Here is a 22,743-nt window from a genome sequence, read left to right as displayed (position 1 = left end):
GTGAAGACATCATTAGATAATGGAGTTATGTTTTCTAGTAACATTCATTCATTTTAGAAGAATAATGTATGGTGGTTTAGGTAGAGAAGCTGCTTCTAGGAAATGATTCTGCCCAGTTTCAGACCACAGGGAGTGAAATGGCTCAACATTTATGTCCTTTATGTCATCAATAACATTAAAACATAGGCATGACTAAGTATTAATAACTTGACTGTTCTCATGAGTCTTTAATATTATTCTTAAATAAGAACTTAAACCAGAACAAACACAGATACTTTCTCAACGCCAATTTATTCTTGTGAAGACGGACATTAGCTTGCTTAACGAAGCTAATGTGTTACAAGCCATAGAGTATTTACCTGTGCTTAGATCCTACTGCAGGCAGGCAGTGAAGATGGACCAAACCTATGATTTGAACCTGTAAAGTGATGATATTTAGCTGCAGTAAGAACTTAATCACATAGGCAGCACTGCTGACTTAGCATCCAGACTGCAGTCATGAGCCCACTGCTTCTCAGCAGCAAGTGAGTTGCAGCAGGCAAACTTGAAGGATTCCTGCAAGTTAGCCTGGAATCTGGTCTGAGGTGCTGACTGCTGATCTGTGGCAGCAAAGGCTCAAGAGACAACCCTGTGAGTGATATTCTTTAATGCAATGTGCACTGACCCAGAAGCAGGGTCATCAGATATCTCTGTTGCTTGCCTTTGCCCTGTCCTGTCTATGTGGATAAACAGTTTGGATAAAGTCTGACCACAGAGTGCATGGCAGAAGAGAGCCTGGACCCTTGTTCCACTAGACACCAGTATAATTCAAGTAGTTATTTAAGCTATGAAACTGATTGCTTAACTAGAAAAGATTCTGCAACCTACAGGTAAAAAGCAGTGCACCACCCTTTGGTGAAATGAGTAATACCCAGTGATCATCCTCAAGTGCAGCTTTCTCCTTCTGTACAGACACACAGAGGTGGCTTTAGATCACAGAATCCCACCTTGTCATTACTTCCAACAGAGACCACAACTTGGGAGTGAGTAAAGGAGAGACAAGACAAGGTGCAAAATATCCAGCAGACACTGACTCTGCTCCAGTTGGGATCTCTCAAATCTTTCATGTGCTTTGTGCTCTTTTAAGAATAATCACTGCTCATAAACTTAAAGCCTGTGATTTAGTATAATCTAATAACATATAATTTCTGTCCACATAACACAGGCAGCTTCTGACTGCCAAAGATCTTCATAATATCAACTCTTTTCCCCATTACTTCAAGGAACTCTGTTTCTGTAAGGCTTCCTTTAAATCTGTAGCAATCTAAGGCTCTAGATCTGCTGTGGGTGTATGTCCAAAAATGTCCAAAGTGGCTCTTCACTTCCAAACTCCATCAGGTTCTGGATAAATGATCCTAAATGTCAAGTTTATTCGTTCATCTCTAGAATGATACTCCTTAGGCACTCGATGCTGTAAGTGACATTAGGAAGAAAGAAAAAAAGCATGAATTTGTGCATTTAAAATACAGTAATCAAACAATGACTAAACCCTTCATTTCCTGTGATGCCTGTTTTATTCATATTTCTAAACACTTAAGTAAGGTAAAAAAATCAGTTTCTGAATGCTCAGAGCCACTGCAAACAAAAAGTCTTTGTACATTACTGTATAATTCTTAAATTAAGTTACAACTTTCTGATGTTCTAAATTTCTAAATTGATTTTGTTCTTTTCACTGCAGGCTGCAACCTTCACTGCCGAACATTAATGCTGGAACATCTGAACTGGTTCCTCCTGCATCACTTGGCACATGAAAACAAATTCATTGTTTCTGTGGGTGCTTTCAAATTCTGAGCCAGAAAGTAATACTAATGCCTTGGAAAGCAATTGTGCCACTGGAAGCAGAATGTCCCATACCTTCATGGGAGTGCCTCAGCTTATCTGGACAACTGCATTGCAAGTAAAGCACATAACAGTGTCAAGGAGTTCTCACCTGCCAGTCCTCCTGGGTGGCTCCTTCCATCACCAACAGACTCCCGTGATCAAGTGGGATTCTGAGTCTTTCTACATAAGTATAGTCTCCATCCTCTTCCTAAAAAGAAAAATCAGACACTGAAGAAGCAGGCATGCACATTTGGTAGAAAACCAGTTCTTTACAGCAGAGCTTAAAAAGTCTGTGAGGGAGGAGGCTCTTCCCAGATCAAGATGTCTAAGTAAACCTCTCTGTATCTGCATTTCATATAAAGTCCAGGAGCCAAGCTTTTTAACTATGAAAAGAAGCCACTGTATCTCACTGGCTGGATGCCACAGGTAAAGTTCAACAACCAGTTCCTGTATTTAGTGCAAAATTGAGTGAGGCTGCAAACCTTGTGGAATAATCTTAAACAGTTCAGTGTGGAGACATTCTGCAATAGCTAATAGTAGTTAAATGAAGTTAACTACTTCATCAAAAGTAACATCTTCCAGCTAGTCTGAATTTCTCCTGTTCCAACATTACATGCTGCTATGGCACTAGCTGCTGGAAGAAGAATTGTTCTTATTTAAAAAAAAAATCTCCCTTTCCTATAATACCTGGTAAAACAAGTTGTCTTATCACCACTAAGCAAGACAGAATGCTAGACTAAAAGACAAATAATTTGCAAACTTTTGTTAAACCTTTAGATAATGTGCGACCATTTTAAAACTCAAATGTAATAACTAGACACACCCCAGCAGTGGTCTCACACATGCCACATTGAGTGGAAACAGCAACTCTCTATTGCTTTGCACTACCCTTTCCAACTTTAAATCAGATTTATACACTGCTCAGTGCGTAGTAGTCCAACTTGAAGGAGGTTTGTCCTTATAAAAGTTCATGACTTGCTGAAAAGCTCAAAATAATGAGGTAGAGTAACAAATACTGGGAAAATTATGTCCTAAACTAAAACAGAGTTCGATTTTCAGAAAACCAACTAGTAGTGTGTGTGTTTATAAGTAAGAGAAGAGAGAGAGAGGACTGCACTTCCTGAAATGCAAAGAGCTCGCTTGGTATCAAGTCAGTATCAACAAACATTTTCTTATCTTCAGTGGAAAAAAGGGATGAATTTCAAAAATCAGTATTATAAACATGACTGCTGAGGAAAAGCAGAGAAATATCACTGCACACACTTTCTATTTCAGAGGATTACATCATTTCACTTTGTGATGGATAACAGTGAGCATATTTTTATCTCTTGCTCATCTTAATTAAAAAGGAATTCTGGTAAGATAAATGATTTAGGAGAAAACATCCTTTTGGCTCAGAAAAGTCAGTAACTGCAATTACTTTCTGGTTTTAATGGGACATCTCTGAACTGTATTTTACTCAGAAAAATATATTTTTATGTCAATTTGCTTTGCAAAGCCAGTGGAGTTAAACAACAAGTTTTTACTTTCTTATGGGTCATTACTGTTGACCAAAGCTCATTTCAGAACTTTTATTCCTAGAGTTGATGTCAGACATACAGAAAACTCACTTGATTTTCTGAGGTTAAGAAGTTTATGAAGGAAATTTATTTTTGACATTAAAGGTGGAAAAGACTTGCTGGTAATAAACATGGAAAGTGCATCAGGTGACTTCTTTATGTTCACTGTGTAACTACATATGTACCACAAAACCATCTGCTTACAAAAACAGGTATAGTAAAGAAACTGTCCTGCTTTTTAATAGATTAGAATTTTCATAAACTTGAATTACACATTCAATATAATCCAAGCTTTACACTATCCAAGTACACTGGCTAAACTTTTTTTTTAAATCCTTAATTACAGTAACTACAGTTAATAAGTAAGGAAAGCTCAGCATGAGTTGATGGGAAGCTGTGAATATAAAATCTGCAAAAATTCCTGGACTACATCAAGGTTGTTTTCTTGAAATGCTATTAAGATCAAAGAGAGAAAAGATCTACTATAAATCTATATAAAGCACCCAAGTTTGTTTCATAAGTCTCAGGAAAATTTATTGCTACAGTGGTAGGAAATGGTTTCTAGACAGTGTAGAGGAATCTTCTATTATATGGAAAAGTAAATGGAAACATCCTGCAAAAAAACGTGTAAATAATAATGCAGTTATACAGGCAAATGAGCAAAATCATTTTCAATTGCAAAAGTCAGCATTTTTCATGGAGAATACTAGCTTCTAATCTTCTGCTTCACCTATTTTCATATTACCAAGAGAATTATCCTTACAAAAGTTCAAATCTTGTATTTTTCAGATTTCATCTTGATTGTATCCCTGTTTTCCAGTTTACATCTCTAGCACCAGCTGTGTAAACATCCTCCTCCACAACATAGTAGTCTCACCTACCAATACTTCTGCATTTAACATGTTTATTTTCACTCTCTGACAAAATTAACTATCACTGCAGTTGTTTACAGATTCAGTAATGATGAAAATCAGTTATACAGCCTTTTCCTCACATAATGCCCTCGCCTGCCTACACAGACCTACCTTTAGACTCTCTCAGTCCCTTCCTCTCTGCTTGTCTACAGCTTCTCAAGCTGTGCCAATACTGGTGGACAATACCTCATCCTCCTCTGTAGCCACTGCTGTCTGTGAGTCTCTTTGATGCCAATCTAAAAGTTCAACTCGCTTCATCTTGAGCTCAATCTCTGCTTCTACCATGCTACAGATATTCCCACATTCATCTTCAATTAGGTCTGTTATAACACAAAGGGCTGTTTTTCTGCTGTTTACAGAAGTACTAGATCTTTACCTTCTGCTAGGAAAAAAGGACTGTGCTTCTGGGATTCATTTGATGGACAGACCCGTCTGAAGGCTGATTCTCTGAACACCAGCAACACCCAGCCACTATCTAATTAGGTGTGAAGCTCCCTCCCTTCCCAGCAGTTTCCTTGGTTATAGATGGAAGAAGAGCAAGCTGACAGCTGGCTTTCTAACTCCTTCCACAGTTCACACGGCCATTTGCTGGACAGCCACACAGCTGGTCCCTATGGCACCCACCCCTGCTCTGCCACAGGGCACCTCCCGGTGGAACGTGGGGCATCAGGTATCACCCTTCCCCCCTAGGTAACATTCCCCACTCAGCTTCCAGGAGGACACAATCAGATAACCTGGCACTATCTCAGAGTTGAGCAGTGAACAAGCAATAGTAAAAAATGGTAGTGAGGCTGTGAAACACTCATCCCACAGAGTGAAACCAATTGCTCTTGATTGGGAGGATGAAGTCATGTCCAAATGGGACTGGGGGCTTGAGGCTGTGTGGGGAATGGGAGGAGGTCACGGTGCCACAGTGGTGACACTCAGGCTAGGTAAGCACAAGAGGACTCACTGACTCAACAATAGCTGTGTGAAAGGTGTGTGAATCACAGCTCTAAAGCAAAGCATTTGTCTCCTGATTTCACTGTAGGCAGGAGCTACAATGATGGGGGCAGGGGGAACAAGAAAGCAGGAGCAAGCTTAAAGTAATTTACTGGAACTGGAAGAAGGAAACAGAAGAAACCCCATCACTGTAGACTTTTAACTGTGAAGTAGGCACCCAAAAACCCCTAGAAACCATTTAAAGTAAAGGAAAAATACCAGCTGCTATCATGTAATTGATCCAAATAAACAGAAGAGGCTGTATTTAGAAAAAAGAATGCTTAAAAATTCCAGCAGGCAAAATAAAACTATTTCTGGAGTCATGTTAATTCCCATGAAGTCTCCTTATTCCAGTGAGGAATTTACACCTGAAATGTATTTGAAGCTTTTTTAACATGCACTGGGCTGAAATCCCAGTAAGAATTATTTCTACTCCTCCACAAAGGATGCTTGTTTAAGAAGATACTAATAGTCTATGCATGTCTCTACACTCCTTTACCCTCTATTATATGATGAAGACTTATCCAGTACAGTACTCGCCAAAAACAAAAACAGAGGACTGAACTTTTCCTTACCCTCACCCTAGAACAATTTTCAGGATAATAAAAAAAAACCTTAAACCTAAGCAACATTTTTTTTTCATTTTTGCCGACTGAAAAAAGATTTCAGATTGTGTGATTGTTTCAGAGTGACTTACATAAACACTACCTAACTACTAACAGACAACTGTCAAAATTCACATAAACATGCACAAAAAATGCAACCCATCAACACTACTGGTCATCTTTTCAGTTAGACAAACAGAATTTTATTAGCTATCAGGTTCATCCACATTTCAAGATATAATCTAGAAAATATTTGCAGAGATACCAACACAAACTGAAGTCTCTGAAGGCTCTGATCTAGCACTCTTCAAATGCCCTTCAAGCTGTGACCTCACTTGCGGTACATATGGTTTTGGACTCAATATATGGTCCCACACAGGAAATCACATTTTTTCCTAGGACCATTTATCCACAGTGATGTTCTACCATAGTATTTCTCATCTTATATGTTCATTATATCTTTCATCTCAAAATACTTAAAAGCACTTACAAGAACTGAGGGAAACAAAGGCCTTTGAGACCCTAGAACCTGAAATAGCATAGTGTTGGCCTCCAAAGAGGTTTAATTTTGGGAGGAAAAGGATTTACGTTCTATTTCCCTCCTCAATGAAGACTAACTCTGCAAAACTCAATGTACTGATACTGGCTGATACTGAAACCAGGGAGAGACTGAATGCCCGTGGTGACTGTTAATCTGAATTCCTTTTCCCTAGATTACATTCCTCTTCTTGTAACCTGCTTTTTAACAAAGGACTGATCAAACTTCAAATACATACAATCAGTTTTAACTTTCTCTTAATGAAAGAGAGAATGCTACAGTACAATATGGTATGAAAATTACTTCTTTGGTACAGCCTGAAAGGTTGTAATTTCCATCAGAGCCTCTTGTAACTCCCACTTGGCAAAGCATCTATTGTCATAGGATGCTCTGAGGAAACTTAAGTCTTTGGGAATGTGCAAAGAATACGTAATATGTGCCATGTAATTATTAAGTATGGATTCCCTTAGGCACAGGACACACTTAATAGCAACTATTCCAAAGATCTGCACATGGGGATTCTACCTCAGAAAAAAGGTATGTCACTTGCAAAAGGAATACACTTCTCAGCTAGCAAGAGTCAGCTAGTCAGAAATACCACGTCAAAGATGCTAAAAAAAAAAAAAAAGAGGAGAGCTTGAGGGATACATCTATAGAAAAATATCCATCTCTGGAAGAAAAGGGAAGAAATCGTGCAATACAGCTCAAACAAGGCAGTCAAGTACAAATGGCACAGACTGAATTTCCCCTTTGCTAATACTGGGTATCTTTTAATAAAATCTATAAAAAAGGCATCTTACTCAAGAACTACGATTGATTTTTAAGACAGACCTGCAAAGTTTATACTGAAGTTTAAGCATATTTTATTCTGATTCACTGATGAGGAACATGGACACTTCTAAAATGAATCTAAACACCATTTACAGTTTTCTAGAGGAAAAAACTTTCCAGTTGACATTTTATTATCAACATAGCATCAGGGATACTTACTCATGCTATGCTCACTGACATAATAGACTGGTTATGTGATCTCATGCTCAGGGACCAAAATTAAATTCCCTTCAGGCAACAAAGAATTTACAAATTGGAGAACTGGTGAAAACTACAAACTATTTGTTTTCTGGTTGAATTTCTGATCTTTGCTGTTCAGACTAGGTGACCCAGGGTGACTCTTGATGGGCAGGCCCCAGTATGTCAGCATAGATTTTTCCTGTAGGCTGGTAATTATCACCTCTGCTTTCTGTACTACCTACTCAGAATAAATAGCAGTACAAGCAGCTAGCAAACTTCTTCCCAAAGTTGTCAAAGACTGCACAAGCAGAAAATTCATCTGAAACAGGACACTCTAAAATAAGGCTTGTATTCTCAACACATGTGAATTCTTCACTTGGATAAATAAGAACTGCAAAGTTTAAACTGGCTTATAAACAAAGCACTCTCAAGCACAGCACTTTATCTAGAAAGAGTATTCACTACTGAATCACCAGTTAACTACCAAAAGGATATTCCACAGGTCTCCTGATCAAAGTAGAGGATCTCTGTTTAGCCCTCTAGTATGATGTGACAGCTTCCAAGGCATCTCATGGAAAAGAAATGAGCTTTTTCCCTTTGTTCACTGCCCCTCAATCTGAATACACACACGTCAAAATGCAAACACTGTTAAGAGCATTTTTACTTACAAGAGTAGTCAGAACTACTCTTCACCCCACGTACACTCTGCATTACATAACACTGTTCTGAGCTTAAGAAAATACAACTCTTTGATTCATTTGCACAGTGGAAGTCCACTTCCAGCATCACTGATCTCATTTTAAGCACCGGAAAGGGCCCTTATTTGGACAGAAGGCTGCCCAAGTTCCAATTCACTGCAGCACTAAACTACACTGCTGGACATTATGAGAGTGCTCCCATCCTCAGAATGTCATGGTCCATGCGAGAGATTTCTTGATCCCTACACTTATTCCACACAACTTTCCACGTTGTGCTTTCGTTGACTTTGAAACACTTTAGTAATTAAGTTTGCTTAAACAGGGAAAACAATAAACATATTAGTAGCTATAAGTCTCCCAGTGTGATATGAACACTCACAGGGGAAGGTTTTTTCCTCATCTCAAAGGTCCGAGTAGCACCAAAGCTGAGTGAGGCAATGACAGGATTTTTCCCCAGCGATGGCTCGTTGTCACTGTGCCAGTCCACACTGTCCTTCTCATTTCGGTAGAGGTTGCAGAGAAGAGAGTTGAAGGTGTAGCCAGTGAACTCTTCAATGCGCTCCTTCAGCATGGTCAGCAGAGGATGCCACTGCAATCAGCACACAGGGAAATGTAAATGCATGAACACAGGCTAGGGGCAGGTAATGCAAGAGAGAAGGCAAAAACCACTAAGAAACAAAATATGCCGCACTTTAATCACAATAAACTAAAAATCAAACAAATTACAGTGATTCTGATGATATTTTTAGTAGAGCAGAGGAATGGGCTGGGCTTTCTGCAAAATATGCACACGTTACCCACCACTCAATACTAAATAATCTCTTAAAACTCTGAAGCCAGGCAGCCTTTCATGCTAATGGAGGCAATCAGTGACTAAATGACACTGCTCTCAATTGCCTGCAGCTGTTGACAGAGAACAAGAGGAAACGGTTGGCATAACACAGCCCTCTGTCCCCACTCCGTTAGCACAGCTTGATGAGCTCAACTCATCACCTCTTGGGGTTTTGACTTCGACATTGTAACTCTTCAGTGGGTCACAAGCCCAATGTCACTGGGTCCTGGATTTCATTCTTTCCTTTGCTAACATCTTGCCGAGCCCACAGCCTAAAAAAGCTCTGTACACTCCATTTACAAGTCAGTTCAGTTATTTAATGTTATGAAGTTACATCATGACTTTCATCTGTCAGAGTGCTTTTAAGAACTTCACAAATATATAAAGAAAAAAAAAAAAAGCCAAAGCAATGTAGGCCAGAATTTCTGCCCATTATATAAGCAGAAACAGAGCAAGAGAGGACAAAAAACTGATTCCAAATCTCCCAGTGTACCACTGGCAAAAGAAGCAACTGAGAGAGAGCTGGAAATATTTTCTAGTAGCCACCTCTAATAAAGAAGGCTGCACTATCTTCTTTCCAAGCTTCCCCAAGTTTAACAGGTACTCAACTTATTGGTTGCACTGCAGGGGCCTCAGCATACCATGAGGGTATTTCTAACTAAGTCATACCTTCAACCATTAAGCATCATGTGAGTAATTAATTCTAGGTAAACACAGCTTGCAGTTATGGAACATGTTGAGAAAGCAGTAATATCATCCAAAAAAAGTTTGCTTTGCAACTGGGCTGCCTGAATGTGCAGAAGAGTCCAACAAGAATTATTAAGTGCCCTTTTCAGTGACCAGGACTAAATTTGTATTACTGAAATGTTACCATACAGTGAATTTTACAATGTAGTTGAAAGTCCACTACAACCTGCAGCAGAGTAGTTTTGTTGACAAAACTCTATCACTGCTTACAGATAAACATTTTCTAATAGCAAAAATCATTGAGCCACAAACACTGGATTATATCTCGAAGTGCTGCAGTCACACCAATTCTTACCAAACAAAAAAGGAGGGGCACAAAGCTAATTACTCCTACAGATCTAGTGTTTAAGGGAGTAATCAGTTTTGGCTAAGCTGGGCACTATAATCAGGGTATTTTTGTGCTAGAAACCCTATTCTAAAGGCAGAGACTGTGCTCTTAATACCATCCCCTATTTTCTAAGCTGCAGGTACTCCCACCTGCAAAGCTGTGTGAAATACCAGTGTCTGTGTGCAGCGTACCCATAGATCTGCCTATGAGCAAATTCCAGCCAGGGAAGGGCTGTGCAACTTCTCCAGTGCATCTCTCTTTTTGCTTGAGCTTCTTTCACTCAGTAAAAGGCAAAAATAAAAGACAGAACCAGCCTGAGTAACTTATTTAGGCATTGTACCTTTTGGATGAGAGAAACAAGCCAGTGGACCAATGAGCACTCAGAATTTGATGCAAATTGAAACGAAACCTTGAATTCGGGGCATATGGGCTCCATCCAATCTCTGAACAGCAATGGATTTCACACCAGGCAGTTCTGAACTGGATTTAAATCATTAGTGTACAACAGAATGATTTTGTGAGGGCACTTCCAATCCCTAAAGCCATTCAGCTTTCAGAAAAGCCCATTTAAAATAGTATTTCACAATGAGTACCAAAGAAATGCTTGTTTTTCCACCACAAGTTCCGTAGGCCATAGAATTTTTAACTACAGTATTTTTGAGACTACAAAATCTTCACAACTCATCACATTAAATAATGCCTTTCCAACTCTTCCCAAACATCCCACTTTGGCAGCAGTTCTGGGACTTGGGACACTTTTCTCTCATGCTATCCAGCTTTCAACAGTGACACCTAATTACTGCCGTGGAAATTTTAAACAGAGCAATACCAAGAGACAGGCTGATGGGACAACAGGCTGAGAGAGAGGGGGAGGGAGAGAAAACATGAACAAAACATCACTGAGTCACTCAGAAGGTTTTTAACTCTTCCAAAACAGTGTGGGAAATTACATGCTACAATCTGGAGCTGCTGAGCAGATGAGCTGCATGTGTGAATTTCATAGCATCCACACAGGGATTAAAATATGCCTAAACTTTCATTTCAGCAGTATTGAACCTAAGTGTTTCTGAAAGTAACTATTTCATAACTGGCATTACTGTATCTTTACAACAAAAAAAATCAGTATGACTGTGTGAAATACAAAAATGCTTGACCTAAGTAACACGGAGCAATTTAGCGTTTTGCACAGAGCTACAGTGACCCAAAGCAAAACTTTAAACTCCAGAGGAGTAACCTGCTTTTGGCAACATTTGGCAACTAAATCACGCTGCTCTCAGTCAACTCACTCAAAGTGTATTGTATAAAACTGACCACTTTCCAGTAGAATCTGCTGCTGATCACAAATGAAATGCTAACAGATTCTCTAGATAACCAGAATAGAGGACAGAGGGAATTTTTGTCTCTTGATCTCTGCAAAGGATTTCTCTGTAGACAATAATAAACCACATACAAATATATACATACATTTGGATTTGGCTGCATTGTTATCCTGGAGTATGTGTAAGGAAGTTCCCCATACCAGGATGTAAGCCGTGGTTCCTCAAAAGATATTTCTGAAAAAAACACAAAGACTTTTTCAGTTGCCTTATCAAAGGATTTGAAAATGGAAAGATGATGCAATTCTGCCAAGAAACTTGATCAAAAAGAGATTGTCCATTCACCTAAAGTTAAAGAGCAGCCCCTTAAAATCCTCAGCTTTATATAATAAACTCAAATGAAGAAATTAAATTATTCAAAATCAGGCGTGCATCTACAGGAGGAATTACCTTGCCAAAACCTTGGAAACATATCAATTTTCTTACCCCTAAATGCCAGACAGAGCAGGGACTGGATGAGTTAAAGATAGCAAATGAAACTGAAATTTTATCTTGTTTTATGTTCACTTGGTTCTGGCGCCCAGTACCTTGGTATAAGTTGCAAGATGCAGATGGACCACTGGAAAGCGTGAAGTAGAAAGGACTGTAGCATCCTTGGGACATTACAGAAACAAAATGTAGCAAGGCTGGACACAATATTTTGTCAAATATGTGTGTGCTCTGTGGTATAACACAAACATCAGGTTAAAAATAGGTTTGGCTTCTGAAAATACTATCTTGGCAAATATTTCTCATGCTTGACAGGTAGACTTCTCCATTATACTGTTCCTTTATTGCCAGCCAAGAAACACACATGTTGAAGACGTTTTCCAGCCCCATCTAGTAACTACTCTGACACATTATCTTACATCAGCTCCTGACTGAAAGTGAAATTTAGCTAGAACAGGTGCCCCTTAGTGAACAAATCCAGAATAGCAGCCTCTTCTTCTGATGCATATTAGAACTAACAACTAAAGCCAAAGGAAAACGAACAAGCTCTGCTGGCATTTTCAGTAAAAGAGGCAAAAAATATACCTCATGAAGAAACCTCCAAGAACACAGTTTTTGCAGCATTGCTGGGAGATTGTATGATGGTGGCCAGACTTAATGTTAAAAAATGAGTAAGAAAAAAAAATGGAGATGACAGAAGAGACAGTAAAATTCCAAGATTTTTAAGACTGGCAACTTTAATTTGGAAAGATATCATTTAGTTGGCAATAGTAACATGGTATTAGAGATTGAAAAGTAAACTGCAGTAGTCTTCAGATATGCACGGAAAACCTGCACAGAAACTTGAAAATGTGGTAACACTGAAAATGAAAACCAATTCTGAACAGCACACAGATTCTGTTATGGAACTGACCTGTGAATGGCCTGAAAAGGTGGTCTACAAACTCCTTACCCTGTCTGACGTGAGTTCGTTGACCCCAGGGTATGTCTTGGAGGAGTTGCTCAAACATCCAGTCTGCTTGTTCTGAGTCAATAAAGCCAGGAATCAAATGAATCCTAAGGATGAAAAAGAAAAATTGAAGGAATATACATTTCTGTATCTGCTTTGGGAAAATATTTTCATTTCCAGGATTCCCAAAGGAGTTAAAAATGGCTATAATGCATCATATCAAAAGTCAAAGCCCAGTATCATGTTTCTGACAGCCAAAATCAGGCATGAAGGAAAGAAGGGTTCCTGTTGAGTCTTACCCTTATCAAATGTATGGCATTTCTTTTCAAAACTTATAGAAACACATGAAAACCAACAATATACCATGAATTCCATGATCGGCCATATGCTGTGAAAAATGGCAACTTTCTCCTTGTTATTAACTTCACATCTGATAAATCAGATAGACCTAATTATTACAATACCATCAAAATTAAGTAAACAATTGCCCTTTATTCACCATCTCCACATCACTTAGAATTTGACAGCCCTTTATCCCTACTGCCATTCCTGTTCTCTTTTTCAAAGCATAAAGGAAAGTATTTAGCATAAGGACAGTATTTAACGTCTCCTATTTTTCATTTCCATATGTACCTCTAATATGTTGATTGGACCAACAGTTACCCAAGAATTACAGCCACTGTGGTGGGCTGCACAGTAGGAATGCTGCTAACAGCAGTTTACTCTCACAAGTATTCCATGCCCCAAAGATGTCACAGTAAGAGTATATAGTAAAGGTGTTAAAAAAAGATGCAAATCTGATCATTAACTTTCCAGAAAAAATATATATTCCATCAGAGTATTATAAAAACAAACTCCAGAAAGTGCAGGATAACCCAGCTGATGGTGTAGCTTGTCTCTTTCCAGCTGGTCAAAGCTTTTACTTTTCAAAATGCTTTAAAGATTTGTTTGCATCTTTAGAAGAAACTAAGATGAAGACACAAAAACAGAATAATACAATAATCAGAAGAAATTAAATGCACAAAAAAATTAGTATGTCCTTGGCATTTTTTTCACTATTAATAAAAGCCTATCAAATTCAAAAGAAGAGGATTAATATTGACATTGCAGCTAAGTCAGCAACGTAAAATGTATTTTAGTTAGTAGGAATCACAGAACAAGTAGGTTTTGTTTTGAAGTGTCCTGAAGCTGAAATAATTAAGGCATGGCATATAAGCACATGAGCTTACCACAATTGCTTAAAGCTAAATGCTTTCATTAAATTTATTTGAAACAATTCCAAGTTACAGCTAAAAGTTTTGGGTTGCTCTTAACTGTACAAAAGACATCACACACTTGCTAACACAGGAATACTGATCCAAATTTGCATCAGCAACTTACTGTGAATCATGACACAAATGGACAATTGTCCTTATTCTGCAAAGAGCACCTGATGCAATACACACTAGATGTCAAGAGGTTTATTTTTCTTCTCTTCAGTGCTGCTCAGAACCATCTCAGTCCCTGCTAAGTGTCGCTCAAAAGTATTTCCAGAAGTACTCTAAACAGACGATGCACAGGGAGTGCCATGTGCAGCTGCTGAAGTCAAAACCCTCTGCAGAGATTGGACTTCAAAAAGCTGAGTATTACCACATTACTCTGCAAAAGCAAATTAACATTTCATCCACTTACCTAGAAATACCAGTTGGTCCCTTGCTGAGCTCATACACACCCGGTTTGCTGAGGATGTAGAAAGGAAAGCGCCATCAGAAAGACAAACAAGAAATTAGCTTAGACTGAGCAGCACAGACTATAATTGCTGTAAGCCTGGACTAGGGAAAGGTTTTCTTTAAAAGAGAAAAGAAAGTTAGAAAAGGGAAGAAATAATGTCCTGGATGTAAAGGTCAGAGTACAGCAGCAAGGCATGCAATCAAATGAGTTTGCATGTACTTCCTGTCCCTCCCTTCACCAAAGGCTCAGTACAGTTTTAGGGCTCTTAGAAAAAAATAAAAGAGATGTCACAGGGAACCTAAGGGAGACAACCATACAGGACTGCACTCAGATCACTATGTTTGCATTTATAGGCACACTGAGAAAGAAAATTCTACCAAGACAGCCAAACTGAACCAAGCTAGATTTTCAGTATCTCTAACTCCACCATACACCGCCACACTTTCTCAGGCTTCATGCCGAAGTTATCTTGAGAAGCTCCCCATTTCAACTCAAAGAGTAAGTGACATACAAATACCCAGATTCACTATGAAACTTACTATCAGCTACTTCTCTGAGTCCTGAAAGAAGCTGCCATACCAGCTATATTTCTGGTATATCCCAGAGTAAGTAATTTCTAGCATAGTTTACACTGGGACTGTCCCAGGAAAATGCACACTGCTAACCAAAAGAGACATACTGGCAATTGTGCTGAACCAGATGTTCAACTGATCATGGTTACTGGCTTCCCACCTATACAAAAGGCATAAAAACCAGTTCACAGACTTGGGCTCTCCTAATAACACATTCAGCTCATGATAAAAAGGCTAAAAGTCCACAACTTCTACTCTTACTGACCAAGAGGACAGAAAAAGCACAGAGAAATCAGCAGGGTACTCACTCTATCACACCTGCCTCAGGAACTCTGCGCTCCACCTGAAAGGGAATGAAACAGTAAACAGTTAATATTAAGGTATCTGGCACTCTCCAGTCAAGAATCATCTCTAGTGACTCTGTGTAGCCACACACTGATAAACCAGTGAGAAAAACATACCTCAGGGCAAGAGGGAAGCTGTAAAGCTCACCCATTCCCTCCTCGTCCCAGAAACTCTCAAATGCAGCTACCAGCGCAGGCTGGTTTTTAGCTATCAACTGCCCCCTAAAGGACACTGATTTCTAAATTATTTAGACTATCATAGTACTTGCTATTTATCAACAGCAATCAAGAAAATTCTTATTTTTATATTTAAAAAAATATCCTTATATAAGGAAAAATTGAAAGCCACCCTAAGAAGCGTGAACAAACTGCAGGCCTCAGTCAAATGAGCAAAACACGAAAGATCTCACATAGCAAGAGCTTACACTGTAAAGCTGTCTGCACAGCTGAGATAGCTGTATTTTGTTAAGAGACAGAGTAGTTTAATCCAGCACTGGCTATCATTCTGGTTGTCTAAGGGATTTATGCTTCCCTTCTCTGAGCTCAGTGGAGTTCTGATTTCCAAGGAGTTACTGCATTGAGCCAAGAGGATCAAAATATAGTACTACATAGATAGCAGGTCTCTGCCACAGGGGAAGAGAATCTTCCCAGGCCATCTTCAATGCTTCCAAGCCTAGATGACAGCCTTTCAAAAAGGTCTAGCATAGAAAGAAGTGCTCATGATTATTTTTTTCCTCAAGCAAGGAAGTTCCCATATGCTGCATAGAGCACAATATCCTTCATCAGCTGATGGGACAAAGTCTATAAAACAAGTACCATGCTCTTCCCCTGTAACAAGTTAAGACAGATACCCCACCTGAGGAAAACAAGAGCTCCAACATGCTTAGGACATTGCAGACTGAATATTTAGCTGAACATATTCTTTCAGCTCTCTAAAAAAGAGTAGTTATGAACAGGCTAAACAGAGGGACTTTCTGTTTGCCATATATGCAAAACAATTACCAACTCCACTTAGCAAAAGCTCAAGGCTCAGCTCAGATTTTCAACAATGAACTATATTCTCAAATAATTTTTACCTATAATTTGAAGTTTTATAACAGATAAGATTCTGCTAGTTACCCTGTAATTTTTACCTCTGATGGCTTTTCAAAGACAAATTGCTTTTGAGTGTGAGGCTGCTCTTTCTGTCTCCATGCTGGTCTTGCACCTGCAAGGGCGAGGCTGCTGGCTACAGGTGCCTTAGGTGCTAAAACAAGGAAGAAAAGATCACACAAACTGAATATCACCATACTAAAAAATATAGTAAGGAAAAACTTATGGAATCATTCCTTGGAGTAGTCTCCTACGCTTGGCAGAGACTTCAGGAAATGCCAAACCTAAGAGTTAAAACTGCACAGGAACTGAAATATATATATTTGTTATTCACGGACAAACACAACTGAAAACATACTTTTACCTGAAAGGATGACATCCGTTAACTTTTCAATTCTACAATAAATACCTATCACATACCAGGAGAAATTGCTCCATGCAGCTAAGCTGCTTCCCTCTCTATTCCTTTTCTTAGAAAAAAACTTCTATTAAAACAGAATTTTTAAACCAGCGAGAAAGTAGAAGAGCAACTTTGGCACACCACTTCAGGTGTTTTATTTACACAGGCTTTAAAGTGGGCCTGAAACATAGACAAAGTCTTCACTCTGCATAATTTAAACAATGGGGAATTTTTTTGTTTAATCCCATTGGGAATAGAAGCAATGAAACACACCTGCGACAGAAAATTCTGAGGCCACATGCACAAGTCAAAACAGTTGGCTATTCTCTTTCACAACTTAAAAAAATATCAGCTTGCCTAGGATGCTCAGACCGCAGAGATATGGGAGCTTTAGGGATACTACAATCAGGTGAGTGAAACATGTTTTGAGCATGTTCACAAAAACAAACCAGTTCCTCCTGCCAGACTGGAAACCTCCAAAGTGCTCCTCTGCCTCTGCACTCTTTGGTTTCAGTGTTCGCTAAAAAACCCGTGAGGCTAACTCCATCCCTTTCCACTACTTCTCTTTATTTTACAATGTTTTCCCCGTGAAAAGCTACACGTTGGTACAAAGTGCGTTTTAAGGACAAGGTGGCTGTTCTTAGGGAGGTCAGCTCCGCCGAACACCGCTGGTCTCACTCGAGCTGCCCTCAGCGTGCGCGTCACAACACATCCGTACCCGCCTTCCGCAGAAGGCCAAAATCGCCGCACCTGTGCCACAGGCGCCAATTTTAATTAAAATCTGTGCTCGAACACCTGCAGCTCAGCTACCGACGGGAACGGGGGAACGGGGCCGGCCCTCGGGGCCGCGCAGGCGGCCGGAAAGCGCAGCCGGAGAACGGCCCCCTGCCTGCCGCTCGCCCCGCCGCGCCCAGCCCGGCAGCGGAGGAGCCGCGGCCGCCGGGAAGAACAGAAGGGTGGCTGCTGAGAGCGTCCCTTACCTGCGGGCCGCCCCGCCGGGGCGCCGGCCCAGCCGCCCTGCACCCGGGCCCGCCGCCGCCGCTCCGCCATGCCCGGCCCGGCCCCGCCCCGCCCGCGCCGCAGTTAAAGGGGCCCGGGCCGGGCTCGGGCCGCTCCAACAAGGGACGCAGTGCACTCCGGCTCCTGCGGGGCGCCGCTAAGATAAACAGTATTGAACAGCAAGGCACGGGACTGATGCCACCAGAAAGCCGCTCCTGTTTAGTGATTCCCCACTGCAGGCTGGAAAATAATGACCTTAGGGCATGAGAGGGGGAACCCAGCCTGCAGCCTGACAGCACCTGAAGGGGGACCAGGGGCTCTGAGAACCTCCTTACCTGGGCACACTGCATAATATTCCCTCTACCATACCTTACTGAAGACCTTCAGTAGCTAGAAAATGGTTATTTGGAAATAATTATGTGTTAATAGCTTTACAGTTCTAATAAAATTTTTGTTCTGCTTGTTTAAAGTATCAACACCGTAAAATCATACAATATCCTGAGTTGGAAAGGATCCACAAAGCTCATCTTAAGTTCAACTCCTGGCCTTGCACAGGACAGCCCCAAAAATCACACCATGTACTTTTTGAGCGTGTTGGCCAAACACTTCCTGAACTCTGTCAGGCTTGGTGCCATGATTACTTCCCTGGGGAGCTTGTTCCAGTGCCCAAACATCCTCAGGGTGAAGAACTTTTTCCCAGTACCCAACCCAAACCTCCCCTGACTCAGCTTCATGCTGTTCCTTTGGTTCCAGTCACTGGTCACCACAGAGATCAGTGTCTGCCACTCCACCTCCCCTTGTGAGGAAGACCACAGTGAGGTCTCCTGTCCGTCTCCCCCAGGCTGAACAAACCATGTCACATCAACTTCTCTTGATAAGGCTTCTCCTCCAGGCCCTTCACCATCTTCATAGTTGTTCTCTGGACACTCTTCAATAGCTTTGTATCTTTCTTATATTGTGGCACTCAAAACTGCGCACAAAGTATTCAAGGTGAGGCCATGCCAGTGCAGAGCAGAGCAGGAAAGTCACCTACCTCAAGTGGCCAGAGATGCTGCCTAAAGCACCCCAGATAGGGGGTAGGTGACAGCCAGGAAAACAGATTAATATAAGCACTGGTTTTGGCATGCAAAAGTACAGTGATTTTCACTGTTATTACTTACAATAAAGGACAATCAGACACTTGAATGTACCCGCAAACATTTTTACAAGAAAAACCTAACACAATAAAGACTCAAGAGTAATTTCCATTTTATTTGTTTTACAAAGTCAAAAACATACAGATTTTTTAGTCCAATGCTTTCACATCAGATCCAGAGCAAATCAAATCATGTGCTCTTAGAGAACTAATACCATCACCTTCACCATCTCTGTTCCAAAAAATTAAGAAAACTATGGAATAGGATCTGCATCTCAGATTTGATCAGCACCATTGCATCGGTATTCAGGTTTTTTCAATGTACAGAAATGTTAGCCCCAAATCATGTCTCAGTCCAACACATCTTACTTCAAAATCAGAGCTTGAAATTATTCTTTGAAGAACAGAAAAAACCTCCCCTCTTCAACCATAGGAAGTTACCATAGAAAACAGTGGTAGCTGCTTACAATTTCATTTGCCTTGCAAGTTTTATACATTTTATATTTATAAAAAGGAATGCCAGAGACCAAAATCTTTAATAAAGAGTAGGTAAATACAGACAACAGCAGTGCAGATTTCTCATATACTCTGATCCCTGTGTCCAGCAGTTAGGTAAATTGAGCCTCATAGGAGCATTCCACTTTGGAACAGAACCATGAAAAAAAATCAGTTAATTTTAAGCAATTAAATTAAACCTGTTCTACTCTTTAAGACATTTCCTGGTTATCATTTTTAAAGCCATCTAAATATTTCAAGAGTCACATTTCAAAGGACCTCACCAGACTGATAAATATTTCAAAAATATTTTCACCACCATTACTAACAAGGAGAGTCACTCGTTTCAAGCTCTGCATTTAAAGTACCCATAATCTTTTACATAGCAACCAGCATGTAACATGTAACTTGTGACATTTATCTACATTGTGTTATCACCACCTATTACAAAGAGCAGGCACTGAACTTTAAAAAATATTATTACAAATCATGAAGATTACATATTACTGAAAAGTTAGAATCCATATTCAAGACCCAAGATTTTAAATGCTTTTTGCAATGTTACTTTATGTATATATTTATAGATGAGCTATTACACTTATTTTGGTTTTTGGCCCATTTCCCTCAAGTTCCTAACCAAAAAAATCACACTGGACCATGTAAGCAGGGAAGAACTCATGAGCTGACTGATAGTGCAGAATCCTTGCAAGTATCCAAAACCTGAGCTTCAGGCCAATACTCTGGAAATAATACTAGGTTACCTTTTTAAATAATTATGCTCCCTTTCCTCTCCTGCCCACCTGTCTGGGAACATATGAGAACTACTTTTTTTCTACCCTTCACCCATGAGCACAATAATAGATATGATGGACACTATATAACCAAGATGTTCCTCAACAGCGTGATGTCTGATCAAGCCCATGGAAGTATTTTGTAAAGCACAATGCAATTTTAGTTCAAAGCACTTCCCCCTCATAGTATCTATAAACAAATAAAGCATATTTTCTAATCAATATTAGAAGTCAACAGTCTTGTTTCATCTGCATCCTCAAAACAAGACTGTTCTCTTGTTAGAAAGCACACCTACGATTGGAGATGTTTAAAACATTAGGTCTACTTGATGTTGTAGCATGATGTGGAACTTGCAGGAGTCTCAGGTTCCAAAGATCGTGTTTCTTCCCACTTACTTCGCCTTCATTTTTTTAAAATAACGAGCCCGTATTTGTTTGTTTGTTTTCATGATTAAGTTAATGGCAGTAGATGTAGGTAGAAGAGAGATGACCCATCCCTTAAAAAAAAAAAAAAAAAAAGAAAACAAAACCAATTAAAATAAAAGGAGGGGGTGAGCTCTCTCAGCATTTTATAACCTGTACTAATTACTCTTTATTCAATAATAAACACAAAGGAATTTCAGATCCTTACATTTTCCAAGGTGACTTACCATGAGTGCATGAGGTAGGTACCCATTGGTCTGGGACTGCAGGCCCACCGTGCCCAAGGCAGCTCTGACATACGTTTCAGGACTGGGCTTATCGAGGGTTGCCTTGCGGATTTTGGACATTTTTGTTGCCACATAATATGGTAGAACACTCTGCACACAGGAAAACTCATATTAAGCAGGGAATGCTTTCAAGATAACTTACAGATCCATCAAGGATCTAAAGTAACAGGAAATCAGATAATCTGTACACCAAATTCTAGCTTAAGCCAGCCTTATTTTCAGTTCTAAGATCACAATGGGATCCCAAGATAAAATCAAGAACTTTTTAATCAGATAACCCATGGGTCATATTTGGACATAGTTCAGTTGTCTCCTGACTGTCAACATCACCAGCTGGAGCCCTAGAAAAAACACTCTTGCAAGCGTAGGGTTGAAAAGCCATTCTTACAATTTCATGTGTAAGTACAAAACTTCATTCCAGTTGTTTAATAGAAAATGCTGTACTGTTGCTTCTCTGTAGTAAACCCCAACGTTTGCTTGGGAAGGAGGTGCAGAACCCAAGACAGGAATTTCATAGCAAAAGCTCCTCAGCTTGGCACCTGTAAAAAGGCAGGAGGAGGAAGGAGAAACGAATGTCCAGAGACTTGAAACACAAGAGCTTGTAACTCTACAGGAGGGCTCAGAGGACAGAGGAGATCATCAGTACCAGAGTCGAAGGACAGAAGGAAGGATCAAGAAGCAGAGCACAGTTAATGAGCTTTTACAGCCATGTTTGGAAGCAAAACAGAAAAGTGATGCTGGGTCTTAAAACTGTCTGTAGTGGAGAAACAAGAGGAAGCAGCACAGATATATGTTGATGGAGGGATGCTGATAGCACAATGGCATGTTCATGGTAGGGCAAGATAGACCGGAGGATCCAAAACCTCATTCCACATATCCCAATCTCATGCTGCTGCAGAAGGAAAGGGAAATACACATGTACTTGTACAGTAGGAAGCAATATTCTTTCCTCATGGTCATGGTTTTGGCAATGCTTTCAACTTGTCCTCAATTTTTGCCTCTAAAAAAGTAATCAAAAAATCCTGGTCTAAAACCCTGAAACAAATATTAAACATACCATAACTCAACACACCTAGAGAGGTTGGAACTTCATCACCACTCTGACAAAGACCTCCTAAGACACCGTCAGTGGCTCTAGCAGTGATTCAATACATCCATCCACTACTAGCAAGTGCTTCCACTGCCATACCTTAACAGCAAGTGCCCGAGAAGTGTGTGTCCACTTCTGCTACACTACTTCATCTCCAAATGAGAATGTCATCTCAAAAAACAGTCTATTTGGGCAAACTGCAGTTTGTAAACCTGCTTCCCCATGTTAATCTCTTAAAGAACAATGACACATGCCTGACCTCAGAAATATCTGCTGCTGCTCTCAGCAGCACAGTAGGTTTTCATTGAGTGTGTAACCATGCCATGGCTGTGCACATTTCAACAGAAATTTTACCACCACAAACAGGAAACGTCTGCTCATTCCTTCACCTGAGAACATGAAAACTGTGCCCTTCTGTCTAAATAAATAGGATTTTCAATAACATACTATATGAGTCCACTTTCAAATGGGAAGGAAAAACATGGAGACCCAAACTTCAGAAGCAAAAGCAGCTATCATTGCCTTTGAAGTCTGCAAAATCTACAAATGCTTGGATAGAAAAACTACTTGTTCTGCTA

General features: G+C 40.0%; 2 protein-coding genes across 2 annotated transcripts in view; both read right to left on the bottom strand.

The window, feature by feature from the left end:
* Positions 1-272: 272 nt before the first annotated feature.
* ALKBH3 (alkB homolog 3, alpha-ketoglutarate dependent dioxygenase) lies at positions 273-18,046 on the bottom strand. Its single transcript, XM_030274126.4, has 9 exons — positions 17,926-18,046; positions 16,587-16,699; positions 15,418-15,452; positions 14,499-14,546; positions 12,831-12,934; positions 11,538-11,626; positions 8,546-8,755; positions 1,970-2,068; positions 273-1,450 (listed from the first exon to the last, which is right to left on the bottom strand). Exons 1-9 carry the CDS (start codon positions 17,993-17,995, stop codon positions 1,358-1,360), a joined length of 861 nt encoding a protein of 286 aa, XP_030129986.4. The 5' UTR covers positions 17,996-18,046; the 3' UTR covers positions 273-1,357.
* A 1,129-nt stretch (positions 18,047-19,175) lies between these two features.
* The window catches only part of HSD17B12 (hydroxysteroid 17-beta dehydrogenase 12), an 81,689-nt gene continuing 78,121 nt past the window's right edge, over positions 19,176-22,743 (bottom strand). The window contains 2 exon segments of the mRNA XM_030274124.4: positions 19,176-20,862; positions 21,016-21,165. Of these exon segments, the coding sequence (XP_030129984.2) occupies positions 20,758-20,862; positions 21,016-21,165 (255 nt within the window). The 3' untranslated portion in view covers positions 19,176-20,757.

Source organism: Taeniopygia guttata, chromosome 5, assembly GCF_048771995.1.
Source record: "Taeniopygia guttata chromosome 5, bTaeGut7.mat, whole genome shotgun sequence".
Classification (NCBI taxonomy): domain Eukaryota; kingdom Metazoa; phylum Chordata; class Aves; order Passeriformes; family Estrildidae; genus Taeniopygia; species Taeniopygia guttata.
The sequence above is the reverse complement of the archived record's forward strand: the minus strand, read 5'-3'. Positions and strand labels throughout refer to the sequence as shown.

Excerpts from the sequence above, each read along its gene's own strand:
- ALKBH3 (XM_030274126.4), bottom strand. The coding sequence starts at position 17,995 with ATGGCGGAGCGGCGGCGGCGGGCCCGGGTGCAGGGCGGCTGGGCCGGC. Across the intron at positions 16,700-17,925 it reads CCCGGCGGGGCGGCCCGCAG|CACCTAAGGCACCTGTAGCC; the intron begins GTAAGGGACGCT and ends TCCTTGTTTTAG. Across the intron at positions 11,627-12,830 it reads ACGAACTCACGTCAGACAGG|AAATATCTTTTGAGGAACCA; the intron begins GTAAGGAGTTTG and ends TGTTTTTTTCAG.